This window comes from Desmodus rotundus, chromosome 7 (assembly GCF_022682495.2).
Source record: "Desmodus rotundus isolate HL8 chromosome 7, HLdesRot8A.1, whole genome shotgun sequence".
Taxonomy (NCBI): domain Eukaryota; kingdom Metazoa; phylum Chordata; class Mammalia; order Chiroptera; family Phyllostomidae; genus Desmodus; species Desmodus rotundus.
This window is the reverse complement of record NC_071393.1, coordinates 84252316-84277126: the sequence shown is the minus strand read 5'-3', so window position 1 is coordinate 84277126 and position 24811 is coordinate 84252316. Positions and strand designations below refer to the sequence as shown.

Below are 24811 nucleotides of genomic sequence, written 5' to 3'. Positions count from 1 at the left end.
GAGCACTGTTTTCACTTGGGTTGTACGGTTATTCGGGGATGGCTGTAAGACTGATTGATGGTGGAAATGAGGAGTAGGGGGGAGGGTGTTGTTGGCATTGCAGCCTGTGGTGCCCTTTCGTCAGACAGCAGCCAGTGAGCCACATTATGCTAGAAAGAGGAGTGTGGCATCAGAGATGAGGAGGGACACTGCTCCAGCACCAAACCCTGGGACACAAGGGACGCATGGAAATGGTGCTCCAGAATCGCTCTAGCAGCCAGGAAGCAGCTTATGATATAGGACCAAGAGGCATGATCAGGGAGGGGACCTGTAACAGCAGCACTGAGTTCTAGGTTCCGGGTTCTATTGCCTGCTACCAATAAGAACTGTGACTCCCAAAGCCAGAGTCTTATGAAAAGGAAAGGAACTATTTATTCAAAAGTTACACAGGTTTAGAATGATGGTGAAATTCTGCTGTTAAATCCCATACCCTTTAGAAACAAAAAAACACCCACTAACACACAGTCCTGCCTCCCCTTGCCAAACCAGGCCAGTCAGAGGTACCGTCTCTCAGGAAAATAAATAGAAATCTGTAGCTTAGCTGGGCAGGTTCCCATCTGTATTCCAGCTTCTTCCTTTCATCCGTGCTTGGCTGGATTCCTGCTCTTAATCCAAAACCTCATCCTCATGGTGGGCCAGTAGGGGTCCTTCTGCATCCTTTCAAACTGTGTGGCCAAGACCCCTCACAGCTCCTACATCCTGCTTTTCTGCTCCTTTCAGAGCTGTATGGTTAAGCCCTCCCATGCCTGCCACACCTGGGTTTAAATCCTGGCATGGATCTTCCTCTGTAACCCCATTTCTGACTCCTCCCACACTGGGTTACATCTGCCAGTAGTCTGGTCTTTTCTGCCTTTCTAGGCTGCCATTGTTAGTCTAGGCAGACATGGTGGAACCACCTCCAAGCCTCTTTTGCAGGTGCAGCGTCTGGGCAACCACCTCCCAGCTGCATCCCAGGTTGGAGTCACGCCCATCTCCCTGGTCTCCAGTGTGGCTGGCACAGCTACTTAACATGACTAAAACACTGGCCAAGTTCTTTAAATATGCAAAGTAACTCTCAAGAGCTCTGCTCCACTTCCCCTCCCCCAGTCAGGTTGTGGATGCTTTGGGATTTTTTTCTTTTTCTATATTAGGGAGCAGAGGGTTCTGTAGTTCAGGGAGACCCCTAGTCCAAACACCCCAAGTTCTGGACCTCATTCCACACCTGTTACAGACCTTCTTAAGGGGAGATGGGTTAAGGGCAGAGAGGCACTGCAAGAGGAAGTCTTCACGAAGGCAAAAAGGAGGCACAGAGACACCCCAAATGTGAATATGCTTAATGTGGCAGGTTTCATTCGGATGGCAAAGCATCTCTACATCTCTACAAGTCCTGGTTCCATAGTCAGCGGAAGGCTGTTGGCTGGGCATGGTAGGATGCTACATGCAGTTTTCTTATGTACAGTGTCTCCTGAAAAGCAAAGATCAGAAGGGAACCCAGTGCAATTTCTTCTTATTTTCAGACTCTTGATTAGACTCTTAGTGTGCTACCAGCCACAGACTGTGCACCCTGCGAGGGCTGCGACCACTTCCACTGATCAGATTTGCATTTGTAAATCACTTCAGTTAACATAAACTTTTCATATACTGTTTCCTATATCCTTACCATAACCAAGACAGGCAGGTATTCTTATCTTCATTTGACAGATGGTAATTTTAAAAAATTCAAACAATGAGTATTTAGCCCAAACCCTATATCCTGCAGAAGAGGACCCCAAGACCCAGGAGGTTCACTGATTTACCACAGAGAAAATGCAGATACTGTTAAAGCCTCAAAGCCAGGACTCACAGAACTCCGCCTCCTCCTAATTCTGCATCATCTTGTTACACTTCCCCCCAGCCCACCATGATGCTAAAATCAGAGACCAGCAGACAGGAAGTGGACATGAGGAATGGCTAACACATTTTATTGGCTCTGCCTTTCCACTTTTGATTCTCCCAGGCAGTTGGTTCTAACAGCTCCTGTGTTTCTTTACAGCATGCAAAAGGAAAGAGCAAGAACACGGGAAGGATAGAGGCAACACACCCAAAAAGCCCAGACTGGTCTTCACAGATGTCCAGCGTAGAACTCTACATGCAATATTCAAGGAAAATAAGCGTCCATCCAAAGAATTGCAAATCACCATCTCCCAGCAGCTGGGGCTGGAGCTGAGCACCGTCAGCAACTTCTTCATGAACGCAAGGAGGAGGAGCCTGGACAAGTGGCAGGACGAGGGCAGCTCCAACTCTGGCAACTCATCGTCTTCATCAAGCACTTGTACCAAAGCATGAAGGAATAACCACGAACTAAAACCTCGGTGGAAAAGCTTTAAAGAAAAAAAAAATTTTAAAAGACCAGGACCTCAAGATAGCAGGTTTATACTTAGAAATATTTGAAGAAAAAGAATTGTTATTTATAGTCCAAAGAAACCAAAGACTTAGCTCACCTGCATTCTAACTTTGTTCAGAGACACACATGTCAGCGGGGCGACCACTTGGCAAGAGTGATGAGCAGGAAAACACCACTGGATCTTCCACCTTCAATCCATGGTCATTCTTGCTGTGCTTGGCTGTTTCGTGGTTTGGAGCATAGTGGTATTGAGCCATTGAGTGGACATCTTTCAAGATCGGACTTTCTCATCTGTTCCGCCATGCCACGAAGGCGTCTGGTGTCTCAGTACTTGTGTGTGTGGGTGCATGCGTGTGCACACATACACACCACCAGTGGTTAGGGACTTAGGCAGGGCTGGTCTTTAGGAAGGGTTGTACTGTAGGAGTGCAACCAGCAGTGTGGGGTTGTCTGAGTTCATTGGGTTCGAAGTGTGATTTCGCTCGTCTAGCCTATTGTTTGAACCTGCCAGGCCCGCAACCTAAATGCAGATTCAAACCCAGCAAAGAAAATTTGAATGACACCTAAACTAGTGCATTCTCTTTGTTTGTTAAGGAATGTTCAGATGTTTTTTAAGAAATGAAACAAGAGTCCATCCATTAAAAAAAAAAATCACCTAGGTACCAAAGAACACACTGAATATTAAAGTGCAGGTATTTTATTGCAATGATTTTAATAACCAAAGCTATTTTTACACAAGATACTATGTAAAGTTATACGTATGAACTGATCTAGCTGTAATACACACGCCACATAGAATCATGACTATTATTTATGACTCTTGAAGCATTTGAAATATTCATTTTCAGAACTGGCAAGAAAGAATGTAGCTTCAGGGAAGCAATTAATACCATGACAGAGAGGTCGATGCAGCGTACGTGTACACCCAGATGGCACAGTCCCTTTCAGGACCCATACGCCTCACTTCAGGAGACAAATAACATGAATCCAGAGTCTGTTTATAGCTGAGGAAACCTGGGGGTTCTTCCAAAAGTAGGATCCCATTTGTAAACTAGAGAACAAAGTTTAACACGGTAGGTAACTAAATTAGAAAATTTGTTCAAACTAATGCTTTTTTTAGTAAAAAGAGAACAAAATAAAGGACTCCCTACTTAGATTAATTTGACAAATGTGCTTTATGCATTTGACACCTAATATCTTTTAAAATACTTTATAGACACTCAAAGTGAGCAGAACAACATTATGAAAATGAACTATCCAATATCTGTGATCATTCTAAAAATATAGTCAAACTGTTTTTATTGCTAATCCCAGACATTTTATAAAGACTTGGGCATCCATAAAAATATCAGGTACAACCGCAAAATGGTGGAACGTAGAGAAAGCCAGGGTCCTAGTGGGAGACAAGGCTTTGGGCTCCAGAGTCTTAGGCCGTTTATTTCATTAAGCGCAGCCTCCACAGCATGCTACATTCTTTCTTGCTGCTGCATTAAGCTGGAAATTTTATAACATAGATTCCACTCTCTAACAGGGACAGATAAAAACTAGACCTCAACCTCCAAATATAAAAATTTAAATTTCTATTTTCCCAAATCACTTAACCAGGGCCATAGAAATCAAAGCAAAATAAGAAAACAAAAGAAAAACCACCAAAAGATAAATACAGTGGTACTAGTAGTACCTGAGTGAATCACTTGATTTTCACCCCAAATTCTATCTGAGTTCCATTGAATTGTCACTCATATAAGTGGAAGTCTTTTGTACTATTAGGTAAAGAACTGGGTATTCTTGGTTAGTTAGCCTCTCTAACTAGAAATATAAAATTAAATATCTCAACAATAAGTTGTTTACTGAGATTCATTAAAACGCTAAAGAAAAAAATTAAACCATCTTGAAATAAAATCTCACTCCTTAGGATCAAATCCCAGCACCTTGTCTAGGTCTAGAAGAGGCAGGCACCTGGAGAGATGAGGCAGAACTGACAAGCCATCTGTGTGTCTGCTGTAGAATGAGGAAAGGAGATCAACACATACCTCCCCTCTAAGGAAATAGCGCATTTGCCTTGACACATCCTATTTTCTTTATCTTGCCCTAAATTCCAGCTTAAAATTTTCTCTTCTAAATATGGCACAACGACAATTGAGCTATTAAAAGAGACAATTTAAATGGTCACTCTCCAGATTTGCTGAAAATTTAATCTTGTCAATGACATAAACTAAAAGGAAAAAACCGATGTACTTTTTCTCTCTCTCCAGGAATAGAGGGGGCCAGGAGTACAGCTATATAATGTACTTCTATTTAGGAGGGAGGAAAGCCTTATTAATTTAAAACATGAGAATTTTAAATGCAGGGAAATTCAAGCTGTGTCTACACCAATCTTACCAAATTCAATACCCCAGGTAAAAAAAAAGTTGAATTCAGACAACCATGTTTTTTTGCTTTGTTTGTACACATAACCCTCTCAAATTAATCTGATTGCATTTTAAGTTTTCAACCAGTCATTTTGGTACTGTGTAGACACAGTCTCAAAGAATATTATTACATTTTTAATATTCTCACTGTAATGATTTTTTGAAAAATAACCAATGATTCTATTTGCTGACACCAAAGATGATTTTCATACCAGCATTGAATGTGCACCCATTATGCAATTTCAGGGCCTAGAGATATATTTTCTCATAGACAGATGCACAAATCCGAGCCTGAAAAGCAATTTTTTTACTTGACTATTTAAGCATCCTCACAACCTCTGCTTCTTAGAAATCATAATGACAAACTCAGCTTCTCACAAGCAATACACTTATTCCATCATGTATGACTGATTCTGTTTAGCCTCTGACTTGTCACATAGAAAATGCTTCCGTTCCTGCTTCATATAGCATTGATTTATGGCTCAGGTTCTAAACCCACCACAACCGAGCAGATCACACGCCATTTACTCACCCATCATTTCTCAGTCCTTGAACAGAATTCACCTAAAAAGATATCTCATTCTTTTATTCATATGTTTGCTTATTCCAAAACTGCACTTCAAATCATACATTTTGGGTTTGGTTTGGTTCTGTCTTAGAATGGAAGTTAGACTGTTTGGGGCCACAGGTCATTTATGTCCTCTCACAACTAGAAGCTTCCCTGAAAGGGAGCCAAGAGAAAGAGTAGGAAGTCTGGACACCCCAAAAGCTCAGTAAATGTTCAGGTAAAACAATTCTGAATGTCGGGAGCTGAGTGTTCCAGTCCTGGATGTAGTGGGAATAGACCCCAAAAACCAAAGAAAATGTGTGGGGAAATTCAGAAGTTCTAACTGAACATGTCACTCACTATCCCCCTGCCCCCCCAAAGCATAATTAATTTTCCAGGAAAAAAAAGTAAAAGCACTATGCTACATTTGGACTCATGCCCTTCCCATTGCTACCCCGGGTGATGACCCATCTTTGCAGATTAAATGCAGACTTTGCTATACCAAAGAGTCCTAGGGCATTTTCTCATGAGCTACAAAGGCATTTTCCCTGAAGAGGTTCTCCCTTCTTTGTACATAAAGCATGAAAACTATGCATTTAGCAAACAAAGAGAAAGCACTTCTCCCTTTCCGATCTAGTTGTTTAGGGTGCATTCAAACACCAGAGGCCATTTTGAGATGCCATTGGCCTTCTGGATTATTCTTGTGGTGTGGTTAGCATTACAGTGCATTTGGTAACTATTTCCTAAATAGGAAGGACAAAGAAGCAGAAGGTAAGAAATAGCTACTTCCACGTGTAAAAAAAAAAAAAAAGTGTAAAGATCTACTATTTATAGTGTGAACCAAAGACGCTACCTCACTCGATTTCCATTGGTGATTTTAATCACATTGATATGATACCAAAGAATACCAAAGATATTTTCATGCACGGCCTCAGTCTGCAGAGGGAACTCCACCCCGGTCCCTTCTCCCACCTCCTCGCCCCTCCTCACTCTTCACTCAGTGTGTAAACTTGTCTTCATTCTTAATAATAATGATACGACGACGACAACAACATTAGGAAATACTTCTCTTACTACTGCTAGTTCTACTTGTAAATCTCTAGGCAAACATGTTGCAAACTTTGTTAACTCCTAGGACGAGTGCCTTGCTTGAACCAAAGTGTTAAACCGCTGTTGACCTCTCTCACCTTATACTCTTTGAATACCTCAGCCTCTTAGAAAGGCCACTAATGAAAAAAAAAAAAAGAAGGAATAATTATTCACCGTGGTGCTTTTTCCGTGCAACCATGCAATGAAACTTTCTTTGATACCAAAGGATGACTTTTTTTCCCCAATTTCTTGCTGATAAACCAAAGCTCCTCCTCCTAGTTCCCTCTGAGGTCCCCCACTTCATGGAGTCCCTTCCCCAGGCAGGCCGTGCACCACTTTTACCAATTCCTCCAAATACCTCATAGTGATGACGTTTTAGGGTTATGTTGTATAGAGAGTTTATGTGATGAGGCAGAACTCACTAGTTTGATAATTGTTAAGGTTACTTTTAAAAGAAACTTTATAATTCTTATTTATTTTGTAGCTTGTACGTTTGGGATGTCCGCCCCCTCCCCGCTTTGGTTTGGGGTTTATTTTCTTGGCCGAACTGCTCTATTGCTCAAGGAAGACTTAATTTCTGGAAACGTTCCCCAAGTGGGTTAAGGGTTGTGTAAAAATGCAAGAATGGAATAAGAAATGCTTTTCACTTTGATGGTTACTTATGAAGTTTTTGTGTTTCGTAGTAAATTTGTTTCCACAGGGTAAAAAAAAAAAGTATATATATATATATATATATAATCTCTTTTTTGTGAAACTGGTTCCTATTTTCTCTATAATGTGCTGTGATTTTTTAATTTAATTACATTTTATATGAGCTTATTTAATCACTGCTTTAATTTATGACTATGTAGTTTTTAAAATGTATATAGTAGAATCCAAATGGCCAAAGCTTTATGTTACACAATCTTTTCGTTCTTGATGCTAAGATGAGCTGAAGGCAAGAGCTTCTCTTAACTGCAGGGTGTATCTTTAGCTTTTTCTTAGCGGCACTTCAGCGTGTGTTGTGAACACTGCCAGTCCCCCCCGGAAACCTGTACATGCCAAAATGAGCGTTTGAAGGTAGTCCTTTTTGTCACTTAGAAAGAAGCAAGGCATTATTCATGTTCTTCCTTTAATTTATTAATTTTTTTAAAGAAAAGATTGCTTTGCAGGTTAGACCTGAAATTCCAAAGAATTTAAGACTTGTTTAATGTTCCCAAGCACCGGCATCTGTGAGATACTTTGCTACTTTTTTTTTTTTTTTAAGCCATTCACACGGGTATGAGAAGTAAAGAGTGTAAAAACTCAAAAAGACAAGCTAACTTGAATTTGGAAATCCTCTTAAGTTTCACCAAGTTTCTGAATTGCCTCGAGGCAGGGGGCAGGTCCTGAGGACATAGGCATGCCCTTACAGAGGAAGTCGAGGCTGAGGGGCAGCTGACCTGGCCCCTGCCCCTCTGGCCGACCCATGGAAAAAGCATGAGATGATTGCCCAGCCCCAGTGATCTATCAGGTTTAAGGACAATGTTTCACAGTGACACGTTCCACCCCTACGTCTGTTTCTTGGAATCTGCTACTCACAATTCCCACCCGACCCTCATACGCCTGCCCATCAAAACTGAAGAATTCTCCTCAATTCCCCTGGTGAATGTATCCCAGGCCTATTTCAGTTTGTCTCTCCTCACGCATCTTACCCCTTCTTTTCTTTCCACACAGCACAGATGGTCCCTGCCTCAGGCCCCCTTTGTCACGAGGCTGTTGTGGTACTTGGCCCTCTTTACTTTAGATCTGCACACACAGAATTCTCCGCCGATTCATGGCGCCCTCAGAAGACCCAGTGCCCACTATTTTCTTTTATTTTGCTGACATAAGTTGCTTCAACTACATGGCATAAATCCATAGATGTAAATACGTTTCCTCTCAATACAAGAAATTTACATGATTTTCTTTTGCAGGGGTGTTTGGGGTGGGGAAGGAAAGGGAGGGCTTAGACTTTGGGTCAAAGGTTACATTTTCGTAGAAACATTTTTATGTTCATTACGTGTTTTAGTCGGGCAATAAATCTGCTCTGAGTTGCAGGATCACTCGTGCTCTGTTGGTAAGCAGGAGCGGATGTGTTTTTAATACGAATGCTGTGTGGTGAGTTACAGAAAGCCCAGGCAAGTGGTGCGGGGAGAAGACTGACCGTCAGCGGAGAACCGCTGAACAGAGTTGTATTCAGAGGTCGCAGTTCCTGTTCCTATGTTAGTCTGGATTTCTCATGGTATGTTCTGCACTTACTGCATAATCTTTATGGGCTCATTTTAGATATGCCGTCTGAACCAAGTGACGAGTATTTTTTAACAAAATAAACTTTAAAACATTGTCTTCCACTTGCTTCAGTAGTCGTCTTCATACTCCCTGTGTTTCTTGTCCCTTCTGAGGTCGGCCCACCTGTCTCTCTTAGACTGTCCCTTCTTTGCTGTTGTTTGAGTGTGACGCAGTTTCCCTGTTCAAGTTAGCTTGATGGTTTATTATGTAAGGAGGGTGCCTAAGACAATCATCAGGTAAAAAATAAATAAAAATAAAATGAAAAAAAAAAAAAAAAGATCAGTAGAGTAGAAAATCTTCCAAGAGCAGAGGGAGTTCTTCCTTAGCAATAGGGGGAAAAAAGAAAAGGTAAATACATAATTAAATAATGAATTAATTTTAAAAACCTAACCATGAGGGGCTTAGAAGATTTTTGATAAAAGAAAAATGTTGCTGTCATTTTCTTTGTCAATTAGAAAGCAGTGGTAGCTTCTACGTTGCATCTACATTTCAGACAAAATGATTATTGTACCCAGTTATGGTTGTTTGCTAATATTTTGTCTCTCTCTCTTTCTCTGTCCAATGCTTCTTCTGTATTTTTGTGTGTAGCAACAAAAAGTGTAATGCACTAGGCATTATTCTGGTTTGTTTATGAGTATTTCCTGTACTGCATTAAGGTTTCTTTCTCTTTTTTTTTAAGCTTCGCTACTGTTCTCACTTTATGCCGTGCAATATCATCTGCTGTGTTTGCTAAGCAAAAAAGAAAAAAAGAAAAAAAAGCAAGTGATGATGCCATCATGCTTTTCAGTGTTAAAATGTTTCAGCATTTATGTAGTCACCAAAATGTAGTAAATAAAATGTTGGATTTTCCAGCACTTTAAATTTAGACAATTCTTGCTTCTTTTGTTTTTATTCTCTTTGTAAACCTCAGCGAGTAGCTCATGGATTTTCTTTGGAGGAAGGGCGAAGCTGAGAGGACAACATGCCAAAGCCAGGGCCATGATTTTTTTGTTTTGTGTTTTGATTTTTTTTTTAATATAAGGTAAAGTTTATTTTGAAAGTTTCAGAGTTAGTAGAAGTGAGCCAGCTGGGCTGCGGGGGCTCAGGAAACAAATTATAGAAGCAAAAGGAGGACCCTTGGAGCTTAGGAGAGGGGAAGGCAAAGGTAACACGCCTGGGGAGGAAGAGGGGACAGGAAAGGCTGGGGGCATGCTCCCAGGAGGGAGAGCTCACCAAGCCAGGGCCATGTTTTAAAGAAAGATTAACTAAGGGGGGCGGGGGAAGGAGGTGTTCTCTAATGGAACAGTAGGGTGTTTTTAAATGCAAGTGGGGCATTCTGTTTGTAGATGTTAGCCATTTATATTAACCTCATTAACTCTCAGAAAACATACAATTATTATGAGAAGATGGCCTTAAAAAGTCCTCTCCGGTTAAATAATGTGTATGGAGAGGGGGTGTCTGTCTGTTGGTCTGTCTGTCTCAGAAGCTGCGGGGAGCGTCTGGGAAGTTAGATCCCCTTCTACTGAATAGAAGGCAGTGATTGATCAAGAGGCCTGATTTAGGGAAGAGGGAAACTAGGTTTAGAACTCCTGTTGTGCGGATTGCTAGCTGTGTGACTTTGGGCCGACCCATGGGATGGTGGGAGGTATGCTTGAGCTCTGCCCTGAGGGTAATTAATACCGACTTTATTCCAATAGGATACAAAAACCTTGCTCCACTATAGTTGTGTTCTCTCCTCCTGTGATGGTCAGTTTTATGTGTCAGCTTGGCCAGTCTCTGAGTCCCCAGTCATCCAGTCAAACACTAATCTAGGTGCTGTGCTGATGGCGTTTTGTGGGTGTTATTATTGTGCATAATTAGTTGACTGTAAGTTAAGGAGACTATCCCACACAGGTGCATAAAGATGTTCCAGTTCCCAGAAATATGTCAGAGCTTATCTAAGTCCTTTATGGGTATCTCATTCCCCAGCTTTTCCTTTTAAGATTTTTGGTTTCTTGTTTGCCCCACTGTTGCCACTGTCTCAGGCAACCATAGGTTAAGCAGTTGTCCCTGATTGCTTTTGTCAAATGCCCCAGGGACAAGGTTTTCAGAATTGAGCAAGCTCTGACTCAGGTTGGATTTAAGGAGTAAACGTAAAAAATAAGCCCTGTGAATGGAGGTTTCCAGGGAACTTCCAGATGGGTGAATAGTGATAATTCTCTGAGAGTGGTGTGTCGGGAGAGCTCCAACCCCATCTGTCCTGTCCCGTGGCTGCTAAGCTGTTGGTTTTCACTCTGATTTCAGGGCTGTTATAGCACAGATTGAAATAACACTCAGCTAGCAGTATTTACTGAGATTCAGCTATTTTTATTAAGTAAATATTCCTCACAATGTTGCAAGCCTTTAGTTCAATCCAGAGTTCTTAAAAAGATGATTTTGATAATTTTGCCAGTGTTGTTACTGGTTTTGTGGAGAAACTGGCTTTTTGAAGTTCCTTACTCTGCCATTCCCCCTGCCCTAAGGGTGAAAGTATAGGGCGGATGTCCAGGCCCCCTCAGGAAGGCTGCCAGCAACCGCAAGGCAGTGGTAACAGTCTTTAGAACGCCTAGATTTTTTTCCAAACTTTGTAACTTCTCCGTGGTTCTTATTTTTGTCATACCAAGTTCGTTCCTCCACAGGCTAAACTTCAAAGGGCCTGAGGGCCTGGATGGGGCACAGGGAATTGTGATCAGGAAGAGGATTTCCTCACGTGCCCTTTCCTAGTTCACACATTGAGAACATCAAGATCGCTTATCTGAGATTCCTGAGAAAGCCACTAGACATTTCAGCTCTGCAATTGTCTTTAGGTCAGGCCCTGTGAAATGCATACTTGCAAACCAAACCTAAGCAACAGGAAAGCAGGGTGATGGTCAGATATTTTGTGAGGAATAATCTCACAGGGCATATGCTGTTAAAAAAGAAGCAACAGATACAAAATGGAATCGCTTTTGCTAAATCCTACCAAGATTTAATCCGTAACCTAATTGAAGTTTCAGCCTCTCCCAGGAGTGGAATTTTAAACCAATCAGTCTAAAAATTTCCTGGTTTGCACTAGCAAGGTGATGTGCCTGGTAAGATCCCCCCTGCTGACCCCTTGGGGAAGGTGTCCTTGCCTGAAATAATACACTGACCCTAAGAATGCAAGGTTGGTTAAACATCTGAATATCGGTTAATGTAATATACCATATTAATACAATAAGGAACAGAATCCACATTATCATCTTAAGAGATGGAGAAAAAGCATTTGACAAAATGCAGTGTTTATTCACAATAAAAACTCTCAACAGACTAGAACAAGAAGGGAACTTCCTCAACCTGATAAAAACATATCTATGGAAAGTTTGTAATGGGGTGTAGGCTGGGAGGTCACAGGGCCCCCCACAGGGGGGATTTGTAATGGGGTCCAGAACTTGTGGTATCTGGGAATATAGGATATCCCCCACAGACCTGGCTGGAGGAAGGGAGACATGGAGCAGGGCCATTGAGAGTTATTTTGCATATCAGTAACAGCAGACTAGTCTTCCATCCTGAGTGGAGCCAGCAGGTATGCATAACTTTGACCCATGGTGTAGCTGGGAGGCAGTTCCCCCTGGTTACAACGCCTGTGTGAGAGCTCGGAGATGGTTCCCTCCCCATCACGGGGCCACGCCTGCCGGGACTACCCATGGCAGCCAAGGAAGGCAGAAAATGCGGGCGTGCTGGCAGGTGTAGCCAATTGTGGGGGGAGTTAGAAATGGGGTTATGGAGGAGGTTCCAGGCTGGGATTTAAACTAAAGGCATGCTGCGGTGTGTGGGGTGGGGAGACAATGAGGGAGAGAGACAGTGCAGGACAATGAAAGAGACAACAGAGGACAATGCCAGACCATGCGGGACGGAAAGGAGTGAAAGCACTCTCACTGGTGGGCCGTGAGGGGGTGCCGTGTGGTTTTGGATTAAGAACTGGAGATCGTGGTGACACAGCTGATGGTGCTGGGAGCTGCGGGAGACCTGCCCAGCGGAGCACAGGTTACTGGGAGGAGCCGGGAGTCCAGCCGAGATACGGACTTCTATTTCCTCTTCCTGAGCTATGGTGCCCCTGACTGCCCTGGTTGGGCAAAGGGGGGAAGGCAGGACGCCGTGTGTGTGTTTGTGGGAGTTTTAAAGGGACTTTGGGATTTTAATGGCGACATTCTGCCATTACTCTAAACCTGTATAACTTTTGAATACATAGTTCCTTTCCTTTTCACCAAACTCTGGCACTGAGAGCCACAATTCCTAACACCTGGCAGCGGGCATGAGGAACCTAGTGCCAAGAAACCCCGGGGGAGGAGGCTTGTTTCGGTAACGGGATCTGGGCTCCCCCCTGACATGAGTTCCTTTAGGTAACAAATTCACAGCTAACATCATACCTAATGGCCAAAGACTGAATGCTTTCCTCCTAAGACCGGACACGAGTCCAGTATCACTACTTCCATCCAAAACTGCACTGCAAGTTCTAGCCAGGGCCATTAGGCAAGAAAAAGAAGTACCGTATTTTTCAGACTATAAGACACACTGGACCATAAGACGCACTAGATTTTAGAGGAGGAAAATAGGGAAAAAAAAACTAGCTCCACTACCGCCACCCTCCCTCCACAGCGAGCCAGGTAAGGTACATTTGGACTATAAAATGCACCCCCATTTTCCTCCCAAATTTTTGGGGGGAAAGTAAGTCTTATAGTCTGAAAAATACAGTAAAGACTCATCCAGACTAGATAGGAAGAAGTAAAACTATATCTTGTATATAGTAAATTCTGAAGGAACTACAAAACCCTAATAAATTCATCAAGGTTGGAGGCCACGAGGTCATTATACAAAATCAGTTATATTTCCACACACTAGCAACAAGCGATCTGGAAATAAAATTAAGAAAAAAAAATCTATTCACATTAGCATCAAAAAGAATAAAATAGGAATAATTTAACAAGAGAAGTGCAAGACGGGTACACTGAAAACTGTTACCCGTCATTGCAAGAAATGTAAAACAATCTAAGGAAATCAAAATAAGACATACAAACAGCAGATAAGCATGTGAAAAGATGCTCAGCATCATTTGTCATTAGGAAAATGCAAATCTAAACCACAAGGAAATATTACATCATACCCACTAGGATAGCTATAATAATTTTTTTAAAGGGCAATAACAAGTGTTGACAAGGATGTAAAGAAATTGGAACCCTCACACATTGCTGGTGGAGGTATAAAAAGGTCCAGTGGCTTTAGAAAACCACCTGGCAGTTCCTCAAAAAGTTGGTCATGAATTACAATTTGATCCAGCAATTCAACTTGTAGGTGTACAACAAAAATAACTAAAAACATATGCTCACACAAAAACCTGTACACAAATGTTCACAGCATCATTAGTCATGATGCCAAAAAATGGGAACAAGTCAAATGTTCATTAACTGGTTAATGGATAAACAAAATGTGGTATGTCCACATAGTGGACTGTTACTGAGCTATAAAAAGAACTGACACATTACAACATGAATGAACCTTAAAGGCTTATGCTCAGTGAAAGAAGCCAGGCACAGAAGGCCACACATGGTATGATTCCATTTATATGAAATGTCTAGAATAGGCAAGTCCATAGGAAAAGGAAGTAAATCTGTTGTTGCCAGGGACCGAGGGAAAGAAGAGATGGGGAATAACTGTTAAGGGTATGATTTTGGCGTGATTGAAGTGTTCTACAATTATACGGCTGGTAATGGTCACACAATCTTGGGACGATACTAAACACCCCTGAGTCACATACTTTAACGGGTGAATTTTGTGCTAAGTGCATTATATCTTACTACTGCTGCTCCTGCAAAAATGTTGGGGCATGTCAAAGGGCACAGGAGCGACTTCAAAAATCTCCCAAAGGCCTAAGCTTGGACAATTTGAAAAAAAAGAATAATGAAAGTATTTAGAATAAGATAAATATCCATGAGTTCATGCTGATAAAAATACATAATGGATTAAATAAATAAGTGTGAGGAAGGGACACCCCTTCCTTACGGAAGACTTCCGATTTTAAAATGTAGGGGTGGAAATAAGTCATCGCAACAATACTTGCTGCAGGCAACAATCATTAATAGATGCTTAAATCAGTAGCCAAAAGTATGATGAGAAACTGGATATGTGTAAAAGCTCAAATTATCCTCCCACCAAAGACTTACTAGTGACAAAGGGGAAATAGTAACTTTATACACAGCAGAGAAACCTGACAGACTCCTTCTTAACCAAGAGTCCGAAATTAGCATCACTATCTATAAATAAGATATATCGACATCATGTATTTCCTGATATGATACACTGCCGAAAGTATGTTTTTTCAATCTAATCATGTGAAAGTATCAAACACACTGCGGGACATCATACACAATAACTGACCAGTACTCTTCAAAAGGGTAAAGGTCAAGAAAGCCTAGGAAACTGTCACCTTTTGAAGAGACTAAAAAGATGGCAATGTGAGCTCCTGGACTGGATCCTGGACAAGGAAAAGCCATCAGTGGGAAAGCAGTCGACATTCAAGTCCAGTCTGTAGAGTAGGAGGAGCTCTGAGCAGACGCTTTGTATTCTTTGTATTGTAGCATGTCCATTTTCTGGTTTCAATAGTTGCACTATGGTTATGTAAGATGTTAATATTAGGGGACTGGGCAAAGGGTAAATGGAACTGTATATTATTTGTACAGCTTTTCTGTGTCTAACATTATTTCAACATAAAAATGTTTAAAACCTTTTATTTAAACAACTATGTTCAGATCCATTTTTCTCTGAAAGTACAGCTGTGGACCCCTTCTTTGTTTTATAGGTTGCCAACACAATAATGTGAAAAGAAGCAACACAGGACGTTGTCTTGGAAACCTGTTTAACATTTTCCATGCCACGGCTCCTTAGTTATATACCTTGACCAGTAGGCGGCAGCATTCAACCAGTTTCTTATCAAAAAAACCCTGGGTTGGGAAAAACAGCTGAGATTTAACTGTGGGAGGTAAAACGATGAGACATCCTGGACAAGGAAGCTGAAGGTGACAATGTACAGTCACTACAGGGAGATGCCATTTTTATGGGCACTTAAGTGATGAGGCATGGAGGAAAGAACTTGTAAACAGTGATGTCAAGCTTGGAGGCAAAATTATCCTCCCCACGCTGCCCCCACCCCAGCCTGGGGCCTCAGGAAGAGCCCAAGGCAACAGGTGTGCTGAGGTGCTAATGCCATACTGTTAAAGAATAACAAAAGGTGACTTGCAAAATTTTAAAGACTTTCAGAGAATGAATTACAAAGAACCAATAAATCATTAATAGTATAAGAACTTTAATGATTTTTAAATAAGACTATTACCAATTTTTTGGTTGATTTTTCTTAGAATTGTGGGCCTGGAAGGAACTCCCCTCAATTCTCTTTCTCCTCTCTTGGTCTTCTCTCTCAAACCCGGAACTGCTCCCATCAAAGTCTAATACCTGAGTTATCTCAGCTATCTTTAGTAGCGCTGAGCCCCAGGCAGGTCAAGACACTTGTTTAAAACACCACAGCCAGCAAGTGCCAGAGCTAGGACTTAAAGCCAGACTTTGGGTGAGTCCAGTCCTTCCTCAACGCCTTCCACAGTGTTTAAACTCATCCCAAGCTACTGCCTTTTACAAGGGGGAACCCCCGCCCCCCAAAACAATGGAATTAGCTTCTGGAGGGCCAGCCCCTTGTAGTACAGGCTTCCCCCACTAGGTGAGTGTTCTAGGAACCCATCTGTATCAGTGTACCAACTGGCGTTGTTGTGAGAGGCTGTATTCAGCTTCAGTGAATTTGTCTTTTTAAAAACTCTTGCAACATGTTTGCCCATTTCATGATGGGTGATTTATGAGCGCACCTGCCCACACTGTGCTGAGTGTTCAGCAGTTTTTTACCAAAAACTGCACAATTCCCATGCCCTACCCTCCCTATTCACCCAGTCTCACCCCAAGTGACTTTTTTTTGTTTCCCAAAATGAAAAAAGTCCTCAAAGGGAAACATTTTGCTGACGTAGCAGAGGTGAAACAAAAAACAGCAGAAGCACTAAAAGACATCAAAATCAACAAGTTCAAAAATTGTTTTGAGCCGTGGAAAAAATGTCTTGATAGGTATATTGAATCAAAGGGAGAGTACTTTGAAGATGACTGGACTTTAAACATGTAAATAAATACACAATTTTTTATAAATAAATTCCGGGAGGGTTGTTTTTTTTTTTTGCCATCTCCCCTGGTATCTGTGAAGGACCGGGCTCCAGGGGGCAGGAACCTGGGCTGATTTCCCACAGTGGGCACCAAAGACTCCCTGATGAAGCCGAGTTGCACTAAGCTGAACCCTTCTGCAATGGTTAAGACATATGAAATGTGTATTTTAATGTTTCATTTTCTGAATTTCCTGGACTGAGAACTTTTGTTCCTCGTTCCACAAGCCCACCTTTCCTTTCTAACCTTTTCTTTCCCCCCTTGAAGTGGGAGGATAACCGTCATGAAATGTAAAACCCAAAGCTTCTGATCCAGCTTCCTGCTACTCCTGAAGCTTCTCCCAGCATGACCTCAATCACTAGGCCTGAAACCAAACAAACAAAAAAAGAAAGCTATTTAAAGATATCCTTTCTACCACTCTAACCCATAGCCTTCTGCTAATGGACAGATGGGCATTGTGGTGCCAGCTCCCCACCAGTATTAAAATACTCAGTTAACACTCACTGCCTGGCATCCTGAAACTCCCCCTACCCCCTCACAGCTCATTCTGCAAAGCAGTGGGTTAGAAGGATGTGTGGAAGGACACGGCCTTCAGAACCAGGCAGAAGCAGCAGGGATCCCTGGGGCCTAGGCTTGAGAGATATTAGGACTGACAGGGATGAGCTTCAAGAATAAGTTTCTACAGGAGCTGTTCTTCAGTTTCTGGTCCAGGTCCAGGTTGGGGCCACTGAGGAAAGCTATCGCTGTGGGAGTCTTAGGGTCTAGTCCAAACCAGGGAGCCAGAGAACCCAGATCATAGGTGGTTCTTCTCAACGGTTAGTCCTTAGAATGTAGAGGCACAGACGTGATTCTGAAGTGTGTTTGCTTGAGGGGGACACTGAAGTCCCACATGACGCCCATTGGTCTTCCCTCCCAATCTGAGTGCTTGCAGTTCACTTTGACCCACAATAGATGTACAGAGGCCCGGAGCACAGGTTGCAGCCTTGGGAGCAGGCCATTTGTACTGCTTTGGAGCTTCTTGCCGCATCTGCAGCTGAATGTGACAGGATGTGGGTAAGAGGCCTTGAATACTGTGATGCAAGAATCCATGGCTTTAGATAACACGTGGCCCGCTCTGCTGACAGTGCAAAACGTAAGACAAGAACTCAATACCCGCAGAGAGGCAGCTCAAGAAAGACAGCCATGCATGGCTGCAAACATTCTGGCTTGCTGTCATTTCCTTCCCACTCACCCCACACCCAGTTGTCAATGGTGACACTTGTTTTTAACCAGAATAAAAATGAAAATGTAGCACCGCCCTGTTACCCCACCTTGATCTGGTAAACTTTCAGTTTGAGGACTCAAAGTTCCCCAGATGGGGAGGAGGTGGTGCTGTGTGTTATTTATCTCCAGTGTGCCTCTTTCTAAATAAGGACTTTTGGAGTTTCTTTTAATAGCCAAAATAACATTTCACACCTAACCAAATTAAATTATATAATTATATTCCTTAATATACATAATTCCCAGTTAAATTCATATTTACCGTGGACTTGCGATCAAGACAGTGGTGGTAGGCAGACATGGCTCGCCTCTTCACACAACCACGTCAAAATTACAGCTACAGCATAGGACAGCCATCACCCAGAAACGTCAGGAATCAAGTTGAAAGGAAGTCTGACAACTGCGGAATTAAAGAAACTACATCCATCCAACTGGTAGGAGGGGCACAGAGGCGGAACAGGCTGGTCTCACACCCTTGTGTAGTGGATAAAAATTCAGGAGGGATATTTCAGGAGCGAGGAGTCCCAGACCCACACCAGCACCCCTCCTCCCCGCCCCCTGCCCCATCTGAGGATTCCAGTGCCAGGAAGATGCACAACTTCTGGCTGCAAAAACCAGCAGGGATTGAGTCGGTGGAAGGAAATACTTCCACCTAAGCATTTCTTCTTAAAGAACCTACACATGGACTCATCTACTCAGGCTCACTCCCTCTGAGCTCTAGCAGTGGGGTAGCAGCTTGAAAGGCACAGTGGTATACAGGGAGAAACTGAAGTGTCTAGCATCAAGGCAAGGTGAGGCCATTGTCCCTTTTCTAAACACTCCCTCTACAGAGCTGGCAAGCCGATGCCATATCTGAGACTCCATCAACCTGGCTAACACTGCTTGACCCGCCTTGGAGATCTCCAGGGACTCAGGTCCATCCAAGCTCCTTTTCCGTATGAATGGCTGGTCTTGGCTCATGCTTCACAACTTCCGAAATCTTCTCAAACAAGCAACAGATTAACTCAGTGAGCCCCAGGCCCAGCACTAGCAGCAGCCAGCACAGATTCACAGCTTGGCTTCACCTGGGAATCTCCAAGACCAGAACAAGTAGCAGCCATGTCAGATTGCTTTATAGCTCAGGCAGGGTGGCCCCAGGCAAAACACAGGTTGGGACTGACCTGGACTTGCACCACCCAAGAAACCCTAGGGCCAGCACACCCAGTGGATGGCTACAGACCATAATGGAGCACCACCACCCTGTGCCTGCACAGCTGATCCACCACGGAGGGCAGAGTTTGTTGGTAAGTGGTCACAGCCAGTGCTTACAGCTGACTGGCCTGGGTAAATCCCCCCCGCATTGACCTGCCATCAGCAGCCAAGGCTCACCTACAAGAGGAGGGTGTATTCAGCCCATATGAAGGCGTACCTTGAGTACCTAGCTTGGGTGATAGGAGAGGCTGTGCCACTGGACCTTACAGGACACCTACTATATTAGACCACACTACCAAGACACGGAGTCAAAGCAGCTCTACCTAATACATAGGAACAAACCCAGGGAGGTTGCCAAAATGAGGTGGCAAAAAACCATGACCCAAATGAAAGAACAAAACAAAACCTCAGAAAAAGAGCTAAACAAAATGGAGATAAGCAATCTTTCAGGTGCAGAGTTCAAAACACTGGTTATAAGGATGTTCCAGATACTTAGTGAGAATCTCAACAGCATAAAAAAGATCCAGTTAGAAACGAAAGACCCACTAAGGGAAACAAAGAACAATTCATAAGGAAACAACAGTAAAGTGGATGAAGCCAAGAATCAAATCAATGATTTGAAACATAAGGAAGCAAAAAACAACCACACAGAACAACAAGAAGAATCCAAAAAAAATGAGGATAGTGGAAGCAGCCTCTGAGACAACCTCAAGATGTCCAACATTAGCATAATAGGGGTGCCAGAAGGAGAAGAGAAAGAGCAAAAAATTGGAAATTTATTTTTAAAAAATAATGAAAGAAAACTTCCCTAATTTGGCAAAGGAAATAGACATGCAAGTTCAGGAAGCACAGAGAGTCCCAAACAACATGGATGCAAAGATCCCCACTCTAAGGCACATCATAATTAAAATGCCAAAGGTTAAAGACAAAGAATCTTAAAAGCAGCAAGAGAAAAGAAGTTAGTTACCTAGAGTGGAGTCCCATAAGACTGTCAGCTGATTTCTCAAAAGAAACTTTGCAGGCTAGAGGGGATTGGCAAGAAATATTCAAAGTCAGGAAAAGCAGAAACCTGCAGCCAAGGTTGCTCTACCCAGAAAAGCTGTCCCTTAAGAGTCAAAAAACAGGAAAAGATCTTTCCAGACAAGAAAAAGCTGAAAGAGTTCATCACCACCAAACCATTATTATATGAAATGTTAAAGGGACTTATTTAAGAAAAAGTACATCAAAACTATGAACAATAAAATGGCAAAAAATATGTATCTATCAACAACTGAATCTAAAAAACAAACTAAGCAAACAAGAAGAACAGAGACAAAATCATGAATATTGAGAGTGTTTTAATGGTTGCCAGATGGGTGGGGGGTTGTGGAGAATGGGTGGAAGAGGTGAGGGGATTAAGAAGTACAAATAGGTAGTTACAGAATAGTCATGGTGATGGCTACAGCAGAGGAAATGGAGAAGCCAAAGAACTTATATGCATGACCCATGGACATGAACAATGGTGTGGGGATTGCCTGATGGAGAGGAGGGTGTTGGGTGAAGAGGGGCAAAGGGAGAAAAAGTAGGACAACTGTAGTAGCATAATCAACAAAATAAAATTTAAAAAAAAATTTACCAAGTTGTCTTTTAAAATGTCCTTTAGTGTTGGTTTGTCTAAACTAGTATTCAATAACAGGACCATACACTGCACCTGTTTTCATGTCCTTATCGTCTCCTAAGCTACAGCAGTGACCTTTTCTCGTGCTGCTGGCTCCTTGGCATCATGGGCCAGTTGGCGTGTAGAGTGCCTGGGTGTGTCTGATGGCTACTTCCAGGTGTGACAGAGCTTGTTTCTCTATTCCTTGAGTGTCCTGTAACCCAGAAGTTAGATGCAGGTTAAATGTCTTTAACGTGCCAGATTTACAAGTGTATTTTATAGAAAGGAGACCGCATCCCACAGAACAGCCGAATGACATAAATGACAATTACATACATTACAGAAAGCATCACACGTGTATCAATTGTTATTGCTCAATTAGACCACATTTACCTTAACGTCGTGAAACACGAAGCCTACTCCTATGCTGATCATACGGATAGGAGTCTCCTTACAAGTCACAGGCGTGGTCTGATAGGGCTTGGAACAAAATGACATAAAAGAAATCATAATATTTAAACCTTCTACAGGCAACACCCCTGTTTCCTCTTGGGAAACAGATCTGTTTCCATTTTTTGATTCACAGCCCTGTAATTTGTTCTATGAGCTTGGGTCTTCCTCAAAGAAGCCACCTTGAGTAATTTCGGCCACCCTTTCTGTTCAAGAAATGTGGAGTCTGGGGCCCATCCTTGCACAGGTCGGCTCTGCCCTCTGGTGTGGTGACCAGGGAACACTGGGCAGGGGCCCGGAAGATGAGCTCCATCTCCAAGTGCTAAGTTCACCCTCAGTGTAAGTTAGTCTGTGAAATAAAAAAGGCTGGAGAGGGAGTCGGGGAACAAGGAGCCACAATTGTTTCTTTACATGTAGATAAAAAAAGAAAGAAGGCCATAAAGGGATAGCCACCTTACATATATGCCTGGGTATGTATGGGATATTTGTGGAAGAATATGCAAGAATCTGATGAGTATAACCTCTGGTGGACACCAAAGGTATGGGGTGGGAAGAAAATATTAATGTATTAATATTAATGTATAAACATTTTTCTATTACTTTTTTTTTCAACATTTACTTTATTTTTAGAGAGAGGGAGAGGGAGGGAGAAAGAGAAGGAGAGAAACATCAGTGTGTGGTTGCCTCTCATACACACTCTACTGGGGACCTGGCCTGCAACCCAGGCATGTGCCCTGACTGGGAATCGAACCAGCACCCATTTGGTTTGCAGGCCGGCACTCGAGCCACACCAGCCACACCAGCCAGAGCTAATGTATAACTTTTTGTACTACTGGAGTCTTTTTTACCATGTATATGTATGACTTTTCAACAACCACAAGTTTTTGTTGTTGTTTAATACATTGATCTATAATGTTACCCTTCTTGGAAAGATTTGCCCTTCCGCTTGTCTTCAGCTAAAATCATCTGTCAGGCCCTGGCCGGGCAGCTCAGTTGGTTAGAGTATTGTCTCGGTAAACCAAGGTTGCAGGTTTGATCCCCAGTCAGGGCACATATAAGGATCAACCAATGAATGCATTAAAAAATGGGACAACAAATTTCTCTCTCCCCCCTTCCTCTCTCTCTAAAATCAATAGAAAGAAAAGAAAGGAGGGAGGGAAGCAATGAAGGGAGGGAGGAAGGGATGGAGGGAGAGAGAGAGAGAGAGAGAGAGAGAGAGAAAGGAAGGAAGGAAGGAAGAAAAGCAATTGTCAGAGAGGAAATTGCAGGTGGCTGGTTGTCAGGGGAGAGAAGGTATTTTACCCAAGAGAAAGCTTTTCCTTGGTCTTCTGAAATTATGAGGACATCTCAAGACTGTCCCCAGCATGCTTCTGGGGAAGTGTGTTGTGGGCTGAGCTTATACTTGGGCAGCAATAGGATGCTCTGGACAAGCAGGCGTGGCTGTGGCCTTAACGCCCCTCTCCATAGTGGAGCCCTGTCTCCCCAGCCAGAACACAGAGAGGTATTTTTAACCTTGGTGTTGGCTTACACAGAGGTTCAGGTATTCTCTGGGGTGCACTATGAGACGAGAAAGCTGAGATCTGACGCTCAGACTCATTTGCCCTACCTCAATGTGCTGGTTTTATGCACCTTGGAGAATTGGACTATAAAAGCTGTAATAAGTGAAAGCTATTTATTATACTTCCCTAGAAACCCTTTGGATAACATCTTTCTTTTGTTTCTGACACAGAAGTGCAGTGCAGGGAGGGGCAGCTAATCCCACCCCCTACTCCCCACGGAGAAGGGATGAACAGCGATTTTCAACCTTTATCATCTCATGGCATGCATAAGCTAAGTGCTAAAATCCTGTGCACACCAAAAATATATATATTTTTGCCAACCTTACAAAAAATAAGTATAATTTTGACTCATTCACACCAAATGGCTATTGTTGTGTTGGGTTTTATCATTTTTTAATTTGACAGTCTAAGGGAAAAGAGGTCAGTGCCCCTGACTAGTCAGATATTGCGGGTTTTAAAAATTCTTGCAGCACATGGGTTGAAAATCGCTGGGATAGAAAAATGATGTCCCTATCACCCGCCTCACTGGACCAGGAAGAGAAACCCGATGTGGGTCTATTACAAAAGAACTAGAATTACAGGTAGGTTATATAGGTCCTCTTCACAAGGTGGCATGCATTAGTCATGAGACCTAAAGCACGTGCATGAGACAAATCAAGTCAACAGGAAACCGAACGCATTGTCTGGGAGGGGACAAAAACTGAAAAATGTGGGCCACACAGATTCTTAGGGGATTGCGGAGATCCTGGATTTTTCTTTCCTCACCAAAGGAGGGAATGAAGGAATGATGATTTACAGATTCGTTAACAAAAGAAGGATACAAACATTTCATTTAAGTAAATATATAAAGCCTGCAAAACACCAGGGACAAAAGAGCTGGGCTAGAAAGTAACAAGTCTGGGCCGTTTGGGGACAATTGTCCCTTCCCTTCAGAGATAAGAAGGAAAGCATAATCGGGTGGTGAGTTTGTTTCAGAAAAGAAACACAATAGGGAGTTAAGTCCGTAGAGACATCAAAAAATCTGATGATGAGGCTGTGCTATTCTTGAGTCCCAAGGCCCTTGATAAAATAAAGCCCACTGGAGACTATAAATCAAACTCAGCCCGAGTCTTTGGGGTTCACACTGGTATAAGCGTGAGCTTGCTCCTAGCAGTGTCTCATCAGGGTGAGCGAAGAACTGGCTCCTCTCGCACCACTGACACAGACTGCTCCCGGGTACAAGGCAGGATGGATGGGGCAATATGTAGTTTATAGCTGTCTGTCTTGTTCCAGATTCCAAATGCTTGTTTGGAACCTCAAGGATCCCCTCGGGGCTGGAAAGGAGGAGGGCTGCTTCCAGACGTCTGACTCACCTCACACAGGGAGGCTTGGTACCGAAGTTCGTCTGTCTCTGCGGCATCTCACACCTCCATTCCTCCCGCCCAGGTATTTCTCCTTCGTCTTTAAACTCTAAAATAATAAAATGATTCTGACCATGGGCTCTAAAACTAATTATTCAATCTTTATTTTTGACTTAATTCCTTTCTATTTCCTTAGACATGGTGGAAAACCCCTGAAGTCTTGGTGATGTTCAAAATCAGAATTCGTTCCAGACTGAGTCTTCATACTGTAAGTGACTTCATGTAGCTTTGGTCTAATCTCCATTGCCACACAGACTTGACTAAACAATCTTGGTTCTTCGGTCTTGCTTCTGAACCAGCAGAAGAATCTGGAGATCATTGCCAAATAGACTGCATGAGTCACAACAGGTGACTGTTTTCCTTTCTGGTGTGAGGC

At 42.7% G+C, this 24811-nt stretch overlaps 1 protein-coding gene across 4 annotated transcripts in view; it reads left to right on the top strand.

The window, feature by feature from the left end:
• ONECUT1 (one cut homeobox 1) overlaps positions 1-24523 on the top strand; it is a 54654-nt gene extending 30131 nt beyond the window's left edge. The window contains exon 3 of one of the 4 annotated variants that reach the window (XR_008427405.1): positions 2051-2188. Coding sequence is in view for 2 of the 4 variants with exons in the window: in XM_024568517.3 (XP_024424285.2) it covers positions 2051-2343 (293 nt within the window). In the remaining 2 variants the exon portion in view is untranslated. Of the gene's footprint in view, positions 1-2050; positions 7107-24307 lie in introns of those variants that run through there. The other 3 variants (XM_053928939.2, XM_024568517.3, XM_053928942.1) reach the window with 3 other exon arrangements.
• Positions 24524-24811: the final 288 nt, after the last annotated feature.